Source organism: Centruroides sculpturatus, unplaced genomic scaffold, assembly GCF_000671375.1.
Source record: "Centruroides sculpturatus isolate CEXI.00-Female unplaced genomic scaffold, Cexi_2.0 scaffold1169, whole genome shotgun sequence".
NCBI lineage: Eukaryota > Metazoa > Arthropoda > Arachnida > Scorpiones > Buthidae > Centruroides > Centruroides sculpturatus.
This window is the reverse complement of record NW_019385538.1, coordinates 88141-108629: the sequence shown is the minus strand read 5'-3', so window position 1 is coordinate 108629 and position 20489 is coordinate 88141. Positions and strand designations below refer to the sequence as shown.

The window sequence follows — 20489 nt, the reverse complement described above, 5'->3', positions numbered from 1 at the left end:
GTTGTAATAACCGTCGATGGTTAAGTAGTTAGATTATATACGCTGGAAGAGGAGATCGGATCGGAGGTCCGGGTAGCGTAACTGGCAACGCATCTGCACGGTAAGCAGGAGTTGTGGGTTCGAGTCCCGCTCCGGGCCGATTTTTTCTCCCAGCGGTTCCAAATTATTTAAATTAATTAAAATTATTTATAATTATTAATATTAATAAGAGATGGCGCCTAACGCTTACCTCTAGTACCAAATTGATTACGTAATTTATCTAATAAGTAGCATAAAACTAGCCCGATAGATTTTCGGCAGTCTGTTGGTTGTAGCTATAATTATATATCGGGTTGGAGATGTTTGTATATATATTACGCCTTGCCGGGGCTTGCGATGGCCGGTTGAGAGCCGTATGGGAAGTAGGACGTGGGCACTGAATGTGTCCCCAGCCGGCGTTGTAATAACCGTCGATGGTTAAGTAGTTAGATTATATACGCTGGAAGAGGAGATCGGATCGGAGGTCCGGGTAGCGTAACTGGCAACGCATCTGCACGGTAAGCAGGAGTTGTGGGTTCGAGTCCCGCTCCGGGCCGATTTTTTCTCCCAGCGGTTCCAAATTATTTAAATTAATTAAAATTATTTATAATTATTAATATTAATAAGAGATGGCGCCTAACGCTTACCTCTAGTACCAAATTGATTACGTAATTTATCTAATAAGTAGCATAAAACTAGCCCGATAGATTTTCGGCAGTCTGTTGGTTGTAGCACGATATGTTTTATCGAAAATATGATTTTCTCGCATTGAGGTACTGATTTTTGTAAATTCTTAACGAGAAGTAATCGTAATTATTGTTTTATAAATTGAGTTTGTTTGAAAATGAAGAAACATTATGTACTCTTCTGCAGTGTGTATACATTAACTCGTACATGTAAAAATAAATTATGTATTAATAATTAAAACTGATAATACGAAAACATATATCATATATTGGGTGTTATGCTAATGAGAAATAATGAATTATAAAGTTTACAACTATGATGTAATAATTTTTATTTTTACTAAATACATGAATTGCTGAACTTTCTCCGCAACATTTAAAATTTTGATGGCTTCATCTGTTATATTTTATTTTAAAAATTCTTATATTATTAACTGTTATAAAATGGCATAAAGCGTAATTTAGAGGGCATGGTTGCGTTTTATAAAACATTGTAAATGCTAATAACGAGTAAAATCGCCATTAAGTCCAAACCTACTGGAGATACACACGACCCCTATTATCTGCCCATCTAAACATTTAAGTATAAAAATTTAATAGCATCGTTTTTAATACGCAAATTTCTTTGCAAAATTTCAGAAAATTTAAACAAAAAGCACAGGAGTGATTTTTTAAAAAATTTCTTCTTAGTTACTTAGTTCAAGCTTAGAAAGGGATGCAAATAATCGTGGCTCCCCCTCACACGTTAACATCTATATATATAGTAATTACACTTGAATGTTTTTGCATTTCTCGACGTTTCAATGTGTTCTAAGTTAAAAATAAAATAAAAATGTTAGAGGAGTCATTTTTGCTGCACTTTCCATGCTTTTCTCTGTTATGTATGAAAGCCAGGAAAGTTATAACTCAAATAGCTTAATTTTTTCTTAAAAACTGAAAGTAAATAAAAAACAGAAATCGTAACTTTCTATGTTCCAACAGAATGTGGAATTGAAATCGATCAACTGTTCAAATCATTCGTCTTGAAGGACAATTCGACAATGGTTTTTGGTAGTATTTCTATGCTTGTATTATACAGTTATTTGTATCTTGTGTGTTTTGTTATGACTTTTATAGTAACGAACTACTTTCTGTCTATTCTACTCTATTCTCTGTTCATATGGAGTATGCAGCATTTGAGACTATGACTCAAAAAAAAAATGATGATGGACGCATGCGTTCGATGAGCCATCCGAAGCTTTCGTGTCTGTTTGGCCACACTTGAGCACGAGAAAATAAGGCCTTTCGAGAGTTCTTTAAGAAAAACTGGCCGCTATTCAGGCGTCATACACCCAGAAAACTATACGTGGCCGACCTCTCTTTGCTCGGTGGAAACTCAGGACCGAACTCCCAGTGTTCAGAGAACTGTACCACTTAATTAATGAACTGTCAGAAAAGGAAGCTGAATAATCAGAGGTAATATTTTATTTCCTATTTTAGTATTATCATCAAATTCCTGGTTGCCTACAAAAATAAAAGGAGTTATTGAAAGATTAATGTGTTTTGTCATATCACAAAGTTCAAGCTATTAATTAATTTATTAAAACTGTTGGGATGACGGTTAGGACCGTTAATGGCCGTCGAAAATACGTTGGTAACGGAAATCTCGAAAATTTGAAAATCCCATATTAAGAGATAAAGCGAAATTAAAATTACTGTAACTCAGCTAATAATGAACCTCTCCAATCCCACTTATAGAATTAGTATATTACTCCACCCTATGTAAAAACTCCTAGTGCCCGCACCAAAGAATTCAACCCCCTACCGCTAGATTCACAGAAAATCCAAAAGTTAAAGATCCAATTACTCCCCCTAATTAACCCAGATAAATAAATTGCCCACCGATTTACTCAGGATGACTTGCCGGATCGAATGGTATACAGAAGAGAAAAATACAGTAGGTAAAGCATTATACCCCGTTCGCACCAAGCATTTCGATCTCGATTGTGACTAAGGTCGGAGAGTGTTCCGTGGTGCGAACGCTCTCGACCGTTTCATTCGCGATCGACTTGATAGAGTTGTCGAAACTAGATCCAGTCATAAGAGAAATCCCACAATCCCACGCGCGAGAGAGAAAATACAAGATGGCTGCGGAACTATGCGGAAGCGTGTCGGGCTATCGACAGAGAAATAAAAAAGACATCTGGAGAGACGACGACATCTATCTATTATTAGATTTATGGCAAGAAAAAGTATTTATTTCTAACCGAAACTTCCATTTTGTTTGTTGGTGTTTGTGACTTACCGCGTAGTTACGTCAGTTTTATGATCGCGTGTAATAGCCAGGTTCTTCTCGAGCGGACTGCCTGTGCGAACAGCACGACGTTCGACTAGCGACAGTCATAATCCAGATTGTAGGTAAATCGAGATCGAAGTGAATCGTGGATTGTGTGCGAACGTAGTATTAGGATTCAGATTTAACAGACAGCCGGCTTAAATAGCTACTGCTTTGTTATATCCATAGAACATCTTTGATCAGTAACAGTGAAAAACGTTCTTGGAACAGAGTAAAGCTCGAAGCGTTTTTCTATGACAATGTTTACTTTTTCGCTATATGATCATGGTGAGTATGTGTAGTTACGGAAGATACATCATATCGCAAATTTCATTAACTTAACAATAAAATAAATAAATAGATTTTACATACCAACGGGATTGTTATCCAAAAATGATATCGGAGTTCGAATGATACAACGAAACATATTGTTGTGCAGCTTGAAAGAAGCAATTGTGAAAAATTTGTATAACAATAATCCAGAAGGTAACGTGGTTAGAAATACAGCACATATCAATCCAATGTAAACATACATGTTGAATTCTTCACTGTGATAAAAAGTTTCGTCTTCAATGTTGTGAAAATTACTTTTGTTAGATGTAATATTTTCGAAATTCTCTATTCTTTGGCTATAGATTCTTATATCTTGCAACCTGATAATAAAAAATAAAATAACAGTTAAACATTCTGATTTTTCTATTTTTTAATAGAATGAAATACATTTAATTACTTAATGCATTAAATAAGAATAATACATATAAACGACATTCAAATCTACCAAATGATGAAAATGTAATATATCTGAATAAATATATAAAATGATTTCAGTGAAAATTTACACGGAATCCTACCATTTATCGTGAGAGATATAACTGTGGGCGTCATCCCAATCTCTTTCCTATTCCGGCCAATTTTTTGGTAGACTAATTTCACGTGTAGTTACTGAAAAATGTTGCCCGCAAATTGACATTTTTTCAATATGTTGAAAATCCATTAATTATTAAGAAAACAGACGTTCAAATCTACTACTACAGTGCTTGGCACTGAAACAAGATAGCTTGTAAGTGAGATCTTGTTCCAGTTCATACAGACCAGTGCATTAATCAATGAAGCAGTGTAGACAAGATGAAATTATTATTGATGTTTTGTGTAAAAATATTTGAATCATTTCTATGATTACAAAGATATCTTGTCTTTTTCACAAAAGTAGAAACTAAATTTTATTAATACTGACTTTAACGTTTAAATTTAAATTTCAAAAACAAATTTACTTCTTCAAGACTTCAGATCAAATCTACGAATTTTTTCAAAAATACTTATATTAAATGCATATATAAAAATTTAAAAATTTCATTCTGACGTTTATTTTCAATGCCCAATTAAAAAAAATAGATGGAAATATTTAGATACAAAAAAATATATTTACTCCAACTCGCAAAATTTGTTTAGTCATTGTACCTGAAACTTGTTAGCATACTGAATTAAATGTGGCTTACATACCGTAATGATATTTTCATTAAATATTTTAAAAGAAAGCACAGTTCACGTGTTAAATTATACATTAATTATAATGATATCATACCATTTGATTAGCCAATAGTCGCTGGCAGCTGTAAAGGATTGCGATATAATTAACATGGATAAGATAACCATTTTGAAGAAAAGTCCCGCTCCGGCATTTACGTATGATTTATAAACTGAAATTCCTGGTTGCTTAACTTCGTTGTCACGTGGTGTTTGGTTATTTTCGGCGTCCTATGAAGAATAATGTTTTAAAAGATAAATAAATTATTCGTTGAGTTTTGTTTAAATCTGGAATAAATGTTTTAATATGTTCTTTCGAACTATAAGAACGTATAAGATAATTTTTTCATGTAAATGTTAAATATGTGTTATTCTTACTTCACACACACAAACGAAAGAAACTATTCATTTTTTTAATATTAGCTCCTTTTCTTTTCCTTTTTTTTTGATAATCTGAAACCGTGTTGTAACTGTTCTTTGAACCTTAAACACAATATAGTATAATAAATTCGATTTATTACACTAACAGTGTTGAAAAATCAAAGCTCCTTTTCTTTTAAAAAATGAAGAGTTACCAAACAGAAGGATAAAAAAGATATGTCGTAATAAATCAATATCATTTACAATTAAAGAATAAAAAGACAACTAAGCATAAGTTATATTCTAGTTTTCTAAAACTCTTAACTCTTAACATTTTCCTTTTTGAATTCCTTCCTTACCTGAACAGAATTGGAAGATCTGGTAAACAATCGATATAATACGAGGTAATATTTGTTTTCCATGTCGCTGAAAATGTGTTAAATAACTTAAATCTCAAAGTTGTCTCTGTTGTATTCGATCAGAGCAAATACCAATTAACGTATGTACAGTAATTCCACAAATGTTTACAGCTCGTTTCCTGGTAAAGCGGCTTTTAGTTTTGGACAATTTCAAATGAAGTATTTATTAGTTTGCTAACCGGCTGTATTACAGCTGCTTTACCAGTCTGTTCAATTAGCCCAGATTATACACAATACGGACAGTAATATAACTGTTCATACCATATATATAGGATCCAAATAGTTGTCATTGAATGAAACCATATTGTTTGTAAAAATATGTTTATGTATTAAATAATATATCTGTTTAATGCCAAATAAAAGTTTCCCGACGGCGGCACTACAGATCTCTCCTGCTACTATCTCTTTTCTCCTTGTCTTCCATACATTTTCTGAAGAAGATACGTCCAGGTGTTATGCTGGTCATGAGAGTACACGTATATAATCAGATAGTGCGGCCAGATTCTAGATTTACTAGCCTAGTGCAGACAGGCTTTATCGTACTGGAAATTACAATCTCGTTTTTGGAAAAGATTACGTTTTGATTCGCGTAGAAGTTGCCGAAGAATTATATATATATTGTAATCTTTCAGATTTCACGGCTCCATCGCCGAAAACAAAATCTCTAACTTCCTTTGTGCCCTCAAGAATGTGGATTTTGGACTCCTCTGTAATAACGTGGTGTATTATTAGGTGTAGGCTCTTCGAGCGCCACCATCCAGCTAAAACAGAGAAATTTAAAACTTGTGGGTTCAATTAAAAATGCAACGTACAAAGAGGAAACGAAATGTTTTCACAAATTGGTCATTTACAATCACCAGCAACAGACAATCCTCATATTCAGAGATGACTTATTTAGCCTGAACATGGGTAAGACAAAAAATTTAAACATCTTCAATCGCGGCATGATTATGGCAGAACTACGCAAGGTATTTATAAACTTGGAGAAGGAATATGGCAGGGCATTCTCCTACTCTCAGCAATTATCGTTCATCGATTTCTATCCCGGACAAGAGTTTTAGCTTCATCTCACGTCGTATTAAGCATCTTCAAATTTTGAAGAAAAGTTTTACGCCAAGTATTCCTACGTCGTCCACATGGTCATTTGGTACCAGTATGCTAATTAGTATTCAAGGAACTATCGGTAATACTGTTACTAAACATGAAAAATGTTTCATATTCAACTAACATTTCTGTAAGCAATTATCATGTACTTTTCAGGAATTTACATTGAATATAACACATTTTTCATAATCTAGTATTAAATTACACGTCACTGCTGTGTTAAATCTGCATTTTAATGATTTATTACATAAAATATAAAAAGTTGCAAATTAATAGAACATTCTTAAATAAATTATCAGAGACACTATAGTAATATAGTGTCTCTAATAATTTGGTCACTCAGTTTATTTGTTTTTAATTAATTAAAAACGAATAAATACGTGAGCCGTTCACAGCCCGATACACGTATTTGTAATATCTAATTGACTAGTACAACATGGAATTTATACAAAACGGAATTATCAACAGTGTTATAGGGGGAGTCGACTGTAATCGCAAGCCGCCTATTGTGGATATCATCAACCTCTACTACAACTTCTGAAGCCTTAAATGGGGTCATGATATCAGCACATTCAGCAGCAACATCTCCGCTAATCAGCTTGAAAAAACAATCCTGTTGACACCATTCCTCCATATGTCCACAACTATCTAAACACCAATCCTCCACAGTACAGCGATGTCCAGATGGCTCAAAACTTGACGGCAAAGTTGGCTGTGCCTTCGTGGCTTACCAGGCTGACCATGAAATTCACAGTGAACAGTACAGGTTATCAGACCACTGTACTGCATTTCAGGCAGAGCTAACTGCTATTGACAAGGCCACCAACTGGGTTTCGGCGCACTACAAACATGCAACTATAGTCATACTCACGGACTGCCTTTCTGCTCTTTCCACCATTAACAGCAAGAAACAACACCCCATCGCAACTAACATCAGAAAGCACCTCAACAACTCAACAAACCACCTCTACATTAATAGGAGTCGTGGTCATCAGGGTATTGCTGGAAATGAGCGGGCCGACCAACTGGCAAAGACTGCAGCCGACAATGACTCCTTAGACATAGCCTACGACAGGATCAGTCACTCTGCTATTAAAAACTTGCTTTTCGAAGATCTTCTTCACTCTTGGCAGAGCAACTGGAGTGACAACCACAATATCACTACTTTTAGTTACATTCCAGACATTAAGGATTACTTCAAATTCAACTGGATACAGCTCAATACCCACTTATGTCAGTTCCTAACAAATCATGGAAAGTTCTCCAGTTATCTTCACAGGTTTGCCATCAAGGACACCCCACTGTGCGCCATTTGTGATAAAGTTGATGACGCTGACCATCACATTTTCAGCTGTGTGTGCCTGGAAACTGATCGTTCGAACATCAAGCTAATAGCCTCCAAAAATAACATCCCCTGGCCATGCCACCACAAGGACTTTTTTCAGAACAAAAAACTGTATACAGCTTTCGATGCACTTGTGAAAAAACACGGCGTTATCTGAACTACCACTTCCAACCAGTAACCCTTCTCTGTACATACTACCTGTAATATTTTGTATCACTTGCAGCCATTAGCTGCCCATGTCCTGTATATATATATGTACTGTACATACTTTTGTTTATGTTATTTTCTACAGTCATTTCATAATATTCTTATATTGTACTGTTCACTATTTTTATTATGTAACCATTGTGTAAACAAGCTAAATAATTCTGATTACTTACCTTTTCTATACTTATTTGTAATTTAGTTTTTATTATACTCTCACTTGTTTTTTATTGTATTTTTCACTAGTTTTAATGATTGTTGTTTTGTATTATTTTATTACATCTCATTCAACTGCTGTAATGCATTGCCTAATTTCCCACACTTCGTAATTCACCTGTTATCTTGTTTTGTAGTCCGGCTATGCCTCGCGGTACTGGGCATGTACTTCTATGGCGCCTTAATATAAAAGATTGATTGATTGTAATTGCGGCTTTGTTATCAGAGTACATTTTAATTAACAAATTTACGTTTTTGGAAAAACTTAACCCACTAAACGGTCATTTTTGTAGGCGAGGATTGTGTCGCTGTAAATTGTGAACGAGCGATTTGTGAAAAAAGTTTTTATCTTCGATATACAGTACTTTACAGTGTTTAAAGAAAGTACAATTTTTTAGTTTTTTGATAACGAACATGGTTTAATGATCAACTGTTATTCTCAACAAAGTCAATACAATAAATGATCATATTTTGAACAATTAGTTCAATAATCTTAATTGTGATTATGAATTTTACACAAACAAATGTTTGTGCAGAAGAGCCTGTCGATCTTTCGAAGATGGAGCATATGAAATCAAATAGAAACGAAAAGGTTGCCTGCATTTTTATCACACCAATCGAAGGTCAGAAAAAAAAACTCTGCAAAGGAAGCAATCAAGAACAACGAGACGAATGAAATCGAGACGAACTCGGCCTTCAGGGCTCAAAAAGGGAAAAAGAGTTTGAAAGGGGAAGAAATTCGTGCAGAAAAAAACAATAAATTTGTTCAATGCGGTATTTAATGCAGTTAAATATGAATTTGTTCCCACGAAAAATGCCTGAATTGCTGATTTCTTCAAAACTAACAGAGTAACGGCTTATTTCAGAGCTACTTTTTTCTTGATAAGAAAAGTTAAATTGTATCATTTAAAATATTCATTTTTCTTCCTAATTTAAAAATTAAACTCATTGCAAACGTCAAAAAATTTAAAATTAAATTGATATAGTATTTAAAATGATTTTGAAATACAACTACAGGTATGTATTGTTTTAAAATGTTCGCTTCCTTCTTATTGGGCTAGAAACTTAAAAAAATTTGTAAACCTATAAATTACACTTTGGTGTGTCAGTCCATCTTCACTGGTTTCTGTATTTCGAGAAGGTAGTCAGAATCCTTAAATCTGAGAAGATATGAAAACATTTTAAGCAGAAGACTCAGATTACCTGTATATGGTCTTCCAACGCAAACTTTTGATTTAAAACTTTTTCCTTGAAAGCAGTTAATAGATGACCAGTACGACTCTATTGTTAAAAGAGAAGTATGACATACAGGGACAAGTCAATACAGTAGGCCTACTAATATGAGGTGGAGATAATATATTTTAAATTAAATAAATTAAAAATATGATAAAAAATTACCAGTATAGCATTGTATTAATAATAGCTCGTGTTTACTTTTTACATAATTTTCAGATTATCGAGTTAAAATAGTTTTTATCTCAAACGTTATTCTCTCATTTCAAAATAGCGATATGGTTTGAATTTGATGTTCTATAACGAACTTATAGTATATAATTTTACTTTTAATTTTAATCTGAAATATAAAATAAGTTTTAAGGAGAAAATAATCTAAAATTCCCTTTCTAAAATGTGCAATTATTTATTGTGACATTGTAACAATGCCAGGCTGCAATTCTTAATCATATTTTTAATTTATATGCGCTCCATCTAAAATTAGCAGTGATTTGCCCCCGCACATCATACTTCTCTTTTAACAATTGAGTCGTGCCGGTCATCTCTAACACTGTACGGGAAAATTTTTTTGAATTGAAAAAATGTGACTTTCAGTTAGCATGGAAAGTTCGTAGGCCTATATAGTAGAGAGGTTGAGGCAGACGTTTTAAACGTGTAAACGTGTAGGTCGGACGTTCGGCGCCGCTTTCCCGTAAGCCTAGAAGTTTGACGATGGTGTTTGGAATGTCGAGCGTGATTCCACCGGACTATCCAAACACCATTGTCAAACTTTTAGGCTTACGGGAAAGCGGCGCCGAACGTCCGACCTACACGTTTACACGTTTAAAACGTCTGCCTCAACCTCTCTAGTTAATCGAAACATCCTGCCTCAAAGGTGTGCATACGTGAGCGCGTCTTTTATCTATCTAACTCTTGTTCTTGAAAGTAAGCAATGATAGTCATATGTAGGGAATTTATAAGTATACAATTTTTTCAAATTGCAGCCCAATAGTTTTGTATTGGTTAATATTCAAGATGATGGATCTGCCATTCAAAGTATAATGTTAGTAATAATCAACCAAAATGTNTCAGTTTCGTCACAGAATAAGTAATGAAAAATTCCGTGCTAGTGTTGCCACCTTTTTAAAATCGCTGACCCGGACGGCAGGTGAAGTTTGTTCGAACAGAAGTTTCTGACGCATGCGTGTGTCATTTTGCAATGCGAAGAGTAATGTGCAGTGCATGCTGGTTCTAAATCAGTTATAGTTAACGATTAGGGAGTCTTGGGTGGGAGTAACGTAAGTAACCCAGATGACTGAACTCTATTGGATATTAGAAGTGTATATGAATATGAATGAATCGTACAAGCAAAAAACAAAGAAAGGGTCGAACAGGTTATGCACGATGCCCCAGGTAGAATTAGTAGTTCACCCAGATGGTAAGTCGATTCCCGGACTGTCCGGATGGTAACACTATTCCATGCTCATTTCAATCGGTCCGAATCGTAGGTGCAACAGAAATATAAATTAAAATGGCTCAAATTTTTACAAGATATTATTATTTATTGTGAATTTTTGCCGCCCCTAAAATGTGCCTCCNTTATTACCGTAAAAATAATTTTAAAAACAAAGTAATAAACAATGAAGATATTCACCTTGTTTAACGCTAAAATTTTACTTGCACAGTTTAAAAACTGTACTTGATGCGTAACAAGAATGCAGATCTTGTCTTTTAAATATTCCATTATACATCTGAAATAGGTTGAAAGTTAAAATGTATTAAAACGTACAAAAAGTATGATTTAAATACTTACTTTTCGAATATATGTTTCGCCACTGGAACATCAACGGCACTAAGTGGATCATCGAGAAGAAAAATATCGGCATCCAGATATAGCGCTCTGGAAAATATAAAAATATAACATCGTCATAAATAAAAAAAACCAGGCACACAGTACATAAAACTTATATTTTTTTAAATATATTTTTCTCTTCGTGATAAGTGTTTTATAATTTTTTCACCCATTTTCATTCTACACCTACGCGAAGCTACGTAACAGTTTCGAAAATTTATCGCCTTCTACAGAAGTTATATATATAATCATTCTTGTTTTATTATTTAATAAAGTTTTAATTAAATTTTTGTGGTATTTTATGAACTAGAAAACAGGGCGTGAGGAAAATTAAAAGGTATCAGTATACGATGCCACTACTACTGGATTGCAGAGTATTTATCGAATATGATATTATCTGATAAGAGAATCAAATATTCTGTTTGTTTTTTTAATAAAATATTATTTTAAATATTGCATTGTTTTCACTTTTCAATCCTGTAGCGCTCACAGAAATACACCGTAACTAAACATTGAAATGAAGTAATAGCCTATAATTTGTTTGGTAGCTTTTTGTCAGCATGTAATGACAAAACACAGAACCCATGTATATATAAATAAGCCTGTGTTAACATTTATTAAAATGTATTTATTATTACATTATATTTGTCTTCTTTTTCCTATTAACATTGCACTTTTATATTTGCACACCTAAAAATATAATTATAGGTAAGACCTGTTTTACCTTGCTAGATTAATTCTTGCCTTCTGCCCACCGCTCATTATCACTCCTCTTTCTCCTACAATAGTCAGATCTCCTTTAGGAAATAAGCTAATATCCTAAAAATAGTAAAAATAAACGTACAACTCTCGGAGAAATCAATCCGAAAAATGAAAACTGATGAACATCAGCTATTCCACTCTGAAATTTTTAGCTAGGTTAACTGTTTAATAAACAGTTCTTACCTCAATACTCTTGTTACTGTCTTCAATGATATCATTCATATCAGATTGACTACTTTCAATTATTTCATCATCATTCAAAATCGTAGTCTCTAACTCCATGCTATTATCAGCGATTTCTTCCTTTGGTAATATTGCTGTAAGCATTTCTAAATTTTCCAATTCATTGAAATTTCTAATTAAATCACATTTCCCCTGAAATATATTAATCGAGTATATAAGTTCAATTACTTGTATGATTTTAATATATAAAAATTTATGCGTGATGAAAATGTATACAAATACACATTTGTATTCGAAATATTATAATAAGTTTAGGAATTTTTACCGAATTTTACGAACGTTTTATTATTGGTCTTTTACAAATACATTTTTGAACTGATTAATTTTCTCTCTATGTATGACATTAATATCGTTTACAAACTAACCAGTGTCCGATTAATGTAAATCAATAAACACTGGTATTTTGTTATAGATTTGTGCTTGATCCCCAGACTATCCTGATGCCGTGTAACATATTTTCATCACGAAATAACTGTCATTCTTCCAAAAACTTTTACGAATAAAATCTTCTTCGGTGGATAGCCTATATATTGTCAACATACCTGCTGTAATGCATTGCCTAATTTCCCACACTTCGTAATTCACCTGTTATCTTGTTTTGTAGTCCGGCTATGCCTCGCGGTACTGGGCATGTACTTCTATGGCGCCTTAATATAAAAGATTGATTGATTGTAATTGCGGCTTTGTTATCAGAGTACATTTTAATTAACAAATTTACGTTTTTGGAAAAACTTAACCCACTAAACGGTCATTTTTGTAGGCGAGGATTGTGTCGCTGTAAATTGTGAACGAGCGATTTGTGAAAAAAGTTTTTATCTTCGATATACAGTACTTTACAGTGTTTAAAGAAAGTACAATTTTTTAGTTTTTTGATAACGAACATGGTTTAATGATCAACTGTTATTCTCAACAAAGTCAATACAATAAATGATCACATTTTGAACAATTAGTTCAATAATCTTAATTGTGATTATGAATTTTACACAAACAAATGTTTGTGCAGAAGAGCCTGTCGATCTTTCGAAGATGGAGCATATGAAATCAAATAGAAACGAAAAGGTTGCCTGCATTTTTATCACACCAATCGAAGGTCAGAAAAAAAACTCTGCAAAGGAAGCAATCAAGAACAAAGAGACGAATGAAATCGAGACGAACTCGGCCTTCAGGGCTCAAAAATGGAAAAAGAGTTTGAAAGGGGAAGAAATTCGTGCAGAAAAAAACAATAAATTTGTTCAATGCGGTATTTAATGCAGTTAAATATGAATTTGTTCCCACGAAAAATGCCTNTGCATTGAAAACTTTACTAAAACTAAACATAACTATCGATTTCTAAAAGTATTTGACTTGTGGAACAGATTTTTCTCTTATAAAAATTTGTTTTTTTATTTAAAAAATGCCACGTTGGCCAATAAAATTTAATATTATATCATTTCTCCTAAAATCGTTAAAGTTACAAAGACCAAAACTACAAAATTAATTTTTTAATTTAACTCTTTCTTTTATTAAAAACGTTGATTTTGTAGTCTTGATCAAATTACTTTTTGTTTAGAAATTCAAGTAAGACATCCAAAGTTTTGCTAATAAGAGTAGAAAACATCATACCTTTTCTAGTGCAGTTATATGCAAGACTTTTCTATATTTGTCTTCTTGATATTCTTCACTGAACAAGATATTTTCTCTGATAGTTGCATTGAACACCCAAGCTTCTTGTGAAGAATACGAGATCCTTCCTTTCACTGATACTTCACCGGAAGTAATTGGAATCTCTCCCAACACGGACATTAATAAAGACGTCTAATGAAATTAATGTCATTTCATAAATAGATGCGAAATGTTTTACATAAATAATATAACTACATAAACATTTTAAAAGTATTTACATATTAATTAATAAAAGAATATATTTCAATTATTAATTGTTTTTTTTTGTAAATCGCATGTAATTTAAAAAGGTGATATAACATATTCCTTCAATTCAGAATAGAAACTCTCACATCATATTTATCAATGTCGAAAAATTCATCTGCAAACAAATTTTCTTAGAAAAGTGTACAATAAATAAATCATAATGGAAGTTAAATTATACGTGCAGAATATTGTTGTGACAATGAAAGAGGTGTCGGTGAATAAATTATTGATCTATGTCAAAAAGTAATCTGCGCTAAATGTATTGATATAAGAAAATAATTGTAGAATTAAACATTCTACAATGATAATTAGTATGAGTAGATCAAATATAGTTTTTATTTAAGATCAGTCCATTGAAATTTAAAATTTTATATCAAATATAATCTTATAGTTCCGTATTTCGAAACTTATTTATTGATAGTAACAATTTACCTGCTAAATAAAAGCGAAATGTAGAAATTTTGAAAATTAATCGTTATAATCTTACACAATTGAAAATGATTCAATAATAATGACTGTTGTGTAATCAATAAATTAAGATAATACAATAGACCCCCTATAACGCGGATTCCTATAACAAAGATTCCTATAACGTGGCGAAAGAACTGCGACAGTATTCGTATAAAGACGCTAAATGGGACTTGTAAAACGTCGTCGCCGACTTGTGTCGCGAGAGGATTGGTCGAATTTGGACCAATAGTAAACGAGCAGCCAAACTACTTACACGCTACAGAGAGTTTAGGCCATTAAGTTGAGTTTACTATCGTCTGTACAGTATTATATATAAATTAGGTACTGTATATATAACTTTATTATAATTATATATATACTTTCTGCCGTCCAGCGCCAGACTACAGAGAGTTTAGGCGACTAAGTTGAGTTTACTATCGTCTGTCCAGTATTAGGTACCGTAAGTCTAATACAGTACTGTAATTTTATACATTTCTTGTGAAAGAAACGTTTCTTATTCAACGGCCATAAAAATTATTTATATTAATAATGTCTTCAAAGATCAACGAATTTTTCGCAGAAAAATAACTTATCAGAAATCGCGCCCGCCGTTTGGTGCGCTGCTCCGCTCGAAAACAAGCTTAAGCCATGGCGACGTCGAACGGTGCACACTCGGTAAGTAATCCTACAATTTTTCGTTTATAACATAGTTTATACAGATTATTCCCAAAAAATTTACGTGTTTTGGGAATGTTGAGTCGAATTAGTGTAAGAATCAATTAATTTTATGGAAGAAAACCTTTCAAACAGCCATAGTCCGTAAACTTCACACGTGTCGGGCTGCGATTGGCTCGTGTATTTAAGGACTCCTACAACGTGAAATTCGTATAACGTGTAACGTTTCTAGGCGTTATAGATGGGCTACTGTAATTTAAACACAAAAGAGAAAGTAATAAAAAAATATTGTGTTAATAATTTTTAATAAATATTTGTGTTTAGATCAGATACGATAAATGAGCACTAACATGTAATTTTATATGTCAATTTTTCGGTTTTATTTTCACTTGTTATCAGTCAGTTCGTTTCTTGTCAACAACAGATGTAACAGAAGTTTCTATAACAAATTATGCACACAACAAGTAATACAATACAAATAATTGTCTAACAATCTTTCTTTTTTGTTACGTGATATAAATAACATCCATTGTTTAGTTTGACAACTACGTAAACGTATATTTTCTTTTCACAAATTGTAATCAAACGAAAATAAAATCAAAAATTGATAAAATAATTTTAAAGAAGGTATTCCTGTATAAGAATTTGAAACTTAACTTTACTATAAGTAGATAAATAATTAAATTTTTTAAATTCATTTTTGTTACTATTCTAAACAATCTTTAAATCAGAGTGCATATAAATAATTTAAAATATGATATTTACCTTCCCTGATCCAACTGGACCAATAACACTTACTAACTCCCCAGGCAGCACGTTGAACGATATCTCTTTTAACGTTGGTTCGGTTCCCTTTAAAAAAACAAAGTTATCGAAAGATACACAACTAATATTAAAAGTTATAAATCGAAATTAATAATAATATACTATAAATGTATAGTATTCGTAATAATGTTAATTTTATATATTTCAAAATAAAAGTTGATTAATATAAAGTTAAATATTAATTACTGCTTGTTCTTAAAATGAATTATATGCACACATCTGTGAGAATCCAATATATGGTCGATATCTTCATACTTATTCGATAATTGTTGTCGAATCTACTACCTAATAAGTTCTTTTACACTTTCTCGATGGCGAAAACGACGCATTCCCGTGATCTGCTGACTTCTTAGCCTGGCCACATCATGCTGATATCGAAATTGACGGCCGAAGAGTCAGTCGTCACCAGTTCCTCGATCGCATCACTCATTTTTTTCTGTGTTCTAATTTACGGACACCATGTGCCCTTAGAATACCTCATTATCAGATACATCCTCGCCTACGGCCATAATATCTATTTTTAACTCAGAACTATTCGAAAAACAACTGTCTTTCAGAACTTTCTTCCTTTCTGTCCTACCGGCTCGCAGCAGATACAAGGTATTTATCTCCGCGCGTATCTCATGTGAACACTCTTTCTCGCAACTGCTGAAAGAATAGGTTAAGTCGGTAGAACCTAATATATATATATTGCATATTGTAACATGTATTCGTCTTCGTTGAAAATAAATGGTTATTAAGTTGTTAAGTTTCGTATTTGAGTACTTTACTTCTGTTGAGCTGTCTCTCTGTTTGCCATCCGGAATTCGATCGCCCGCGCACGTGACCGTTCGGGTGACCAACGTTCTAATAATACCGAATCAACATGCTGTCTCGGCTTCCGAGTGAAGCGGGACACGGTGGTGTCAGTCCAGACAAGACGCTAAAAAAAGGTCACACTTTGTCACATTGCCAACTGTCCGGTCACACTGGTGTGAGAGCGGGATACATATTTCGGAACAATCCTAGACAAATTAAAATAGGATGAAAGCTACAAGATTAGGATGCGCACGTAGAGAGACAGCAGGAAGTGCCACATTAGGCGGATTTGAAGGCATGATTTTTTTAATACCCTCTTTTGCTGGCCTTAAGGCCATCAGCCGGAGATGCGGATGGCCTTTAGGTCACCGATTTTTTTCAATCGCTTGATAAAATAGCTAATTTAATCAATTGGGCAAAGGCGCAGTGTTTAGGAGTTGCGAAATTATAATTGACTGGTATAGCCAGGGATTTTGCGTGGAAGGATTTGAGGATGAAAGAAGACGAAACATACAAGAAGTTTAATAAACTCGTGATTAAGAAATTTGAAAAAGAATCTTCTTCTTTACTGCTGCAAGAATTTCATGCCGGCGTTCAAGCGCAGGCAAAAGTTATTAAAAAAAGATGCCAGATAAAAAGAAAAGAGAAGAACGATTGAAGGTGCAATTTCTTAGTGGTCTCAATGACCGTATAAAACGACAGGTAACGTCACGGAAACCTGATACCTTAGATAAAGTGGTGTGTGCAGTGAATAGTGAGGAAACTATAGACCAAGAAACAGGGAAATCCCGAGTGATAGTAAAAAGTATAAATAACCGTAGCGATAATAAAGTGGAACCTAACGCTACAGATAACAATCAATTAAAGGAAAGTTTAGCGAAAATTCAGGAGCAACTAAAGCAACTGTTAGCTCAAGAATGTAGTCGCGGCGACCATTGAAGTAGACGCTAACCATTTTCGCGTTTTCGGGGATATCCAGATCAACGAAGACAATATCAATCCCAAGGAAAACTGGGTGATGAACCGAAGACTCCCGAGACACATCTTTTGGTAGAACGAGGATCGAAAACCGAGGCTTTCGAGAAGCTATGTACAGTACGTCCCTAGATATGGAGAAAAGAATTTACCTAATACACCCTGAGGACAAAGAACTCAACCAAATTCAATACCACCAATGAGGTAGGCACATGGGCTAATTAATAAAGTAAATTGGCAGAGACTTAGAAGAGTCCAAAGAAGGGAATTCAAGAATGTCTGATTACGGAATATATCGGATTGTCGGGTGCCGGATCAAGAATTACATTCTACGCAGACAAAATCAACAAAAAAATGAGAGATCAGATCTAAAATCATCTAAAATTTGCGGATTATAGATGTTGGAAAGACGTATCAACAGGGGCTGTTCACTTGCCGTTGACATTATCGTATTTTCCTACATTTATAGTAATGAATAATTTGATGTACGTAAATTACATTTCTTTTGATTCTTAGAAAGTCCCAAGTCTATTATTACTGTTTACAACACTGAATGCAGGCAATGTCCTTATACAAACTATTGTTAACTTTTCCAGTCCAATAAATTTTGTGTTGTTATACTTGAATGGATTGCATACCACTTTTTCTAGACTTTCGGATCTGATCAGACTATACAATATCTGGTGTATCTAATATCGCTTAATTGGAAAGTGATCACATTTCGTGACACGATATTTGTCATTGTTTTCCTATTTTTACCACATAAAATCACAATACATTACCATTACCATCCACCTGCCTACAGTACGTGGCCTGATGGTTGTTGTTTATTTTCAACATGTTTGCTTTATTCTTGGCAATGTTGTCTCATTGCCTGCAGAAGCGCAGAATAGTTGCGGTAGACAAAATATTTCTTATTTTAAGTTTACTGTAAATTTCGGATCGTGCCTTCTAATTTCCGGATCTGTGGACAAAAAGAACACCTTACGACTTCTTGAACTCAAATTAAATCCGTTTATTTGACGACTATATACAATATATACACAGCAATATTTCTTGCTTGCTTCTCATAACAAAGTCTTAGGCCAGGCTTGTTTCTCCCTGTTCCAATGGTTAAATTGCCTTATATGTAAGTTGTAGATTTGTTGGCCGACCAATCCAGAGTTGAGTCGGTAGCTCTCCTGCGAGTCTTCCTCATACCTGTCTCCATTTGTCCGGGATAACTCAGGCTAACTGACCTTTTCTGGAAAACTTATTCCGATGAGTGAAAACTTGAATTAGCTTGTCACTACTCGATAGACCTCTTTGACATTAATGTCATATATTGTAAATATATTTCATAACCATTGAATACAAAAAGAAACTTTGATCACCTTGTGAAAGAAGAAAGCTTGCAATACTACAATTGAGGCACCAATATGTCATGATTATTCTTCGTGTACAGCGATCTGCAAATAGTGCAATGTCTTTCGAGATAACTTTCTACGTAAAAATATTCTTCAGTTTAAAAGTTAAACAGGTGAAGAAATAACGAAAACTCTCAACACGTACAACTGATCAGTCGAACGTGAATGCGATACGAACTACCGTTATCCTGTGGTGTTATTCACTTAGCCACTCGTAAGCAAAAATCATTCTTGTTTCGGTTCAAATCTTAACATATGTGCTAACTATTTTATCACTTTAACAGATATAAATTCAGAAAACTAAAATACAGTGACAATCACAATATTCTACATGTATATGTATCAATAGTTAGAAGCTCATGTTTCATCTACTTTAAATTATCGTTTAATTAAACAATATTATACAATATTAAACAAATTGTATGGAATATTATTTTTATTGCAGAACTTATATTAAATTTAAAGCCATGTCTTACTTTTTTCCAAGCAGCTGTGACACTATCCATTCGTATTTCGTGTTCGGTTAAATTTTCTCCTTCTACTGTTTTCACTGCATTGTTATCTCTTTCTTGAAGGAGGAGGAAATCCTAAATTAAAATTTAAAAATGTTAATGTTATGAACAGAAGTTTGTGAACGAACTGGAGATGAACTAGACGATTAACTAAGGTACTAGGCTATTGCTTATGGTATCAAAATCGAATATGAGCGATAGAAATAAACCAGGAATATTTTTGAAAAAAAAAAACTAATACATATAAAATGTATTGCAAAGAATTCACGTTGATTTTCATTTTTTTCCACATAGAATCTTTTGCCTTAAGTTGGTACAACTTTTCCTCAGTTATTAAATAGTGCTAGTTCTCGGACATGAACAGTATGAGCTCTTAGAACAGTGAACAAGCTAGTACAAAAACCTTAACAACTAATCTTTCACTTTCGGAATTGCCATAGAATAGAGTAATTAAATTTCAGCTTGTCATTATGAAAAATCTGAGATTGATTCCGACTCTCCAATAATTATATTTGTAAGAATGTTTATTGAAAAAAACCCATCATAAACTACCTTCAATCTCCGGTCGCTCACATTACAGTCTGGTCAAATTCATAATGGATAAAAAAAATACCGTCTTATTGTAAAAAAAACATTTTAAGAAAATAAACAAAAACATAAACAGTAATTTGGCCTTCATTT

At 33.4% G+C, this 20489-nt stretch overlaps 1 protein-coding gene across 1 annotated transcript in view; it reads right to left on the bottom strand.

The window, feature by feature from the left end:
• The window catches only part of LOC111639933 (multidrug resistance-associated protein 4-like), a 70357-nt gene that overhangs the window by 29098 nt on the left and 20770 nt on the right, over positions 1 to 20489 (bottom strand). Inside the window, exons 7-14 of the mRNA XM_023385895.1 lie at positions 19773 to 19883; positions 16058 to 16144; positions 13862 to 14053; positions 11979 to 12073; positions 11216 to 11302; positions 11057 to 11153; positions 4601 to 4773; positions 3391 to 3671 (exon numbers count right to left, since the gene is read on the bottom strand). Of these exons, the coding sequence (XP_023241663.1) occupies positions 3391 to 3671; positions 4601 to 4773; positions 11057 to 11153; positions 11216 to 11302; positions 11979 to 12073; positions 13862 to 14053; positions 16058 to 16144; positions 19773 to 19883 (1123 nt within the window). The remainder of the gene's footprint in view (positions 1 to 3390; positions 3672 to 4600; positions 4774 to 11056; positions 11154 to 11215; positions 11303 to 11978; positions 12074 to 13861; positions 14054 to 16057; positions 16145 to 19772; positions 19884 to 20489) is intronic.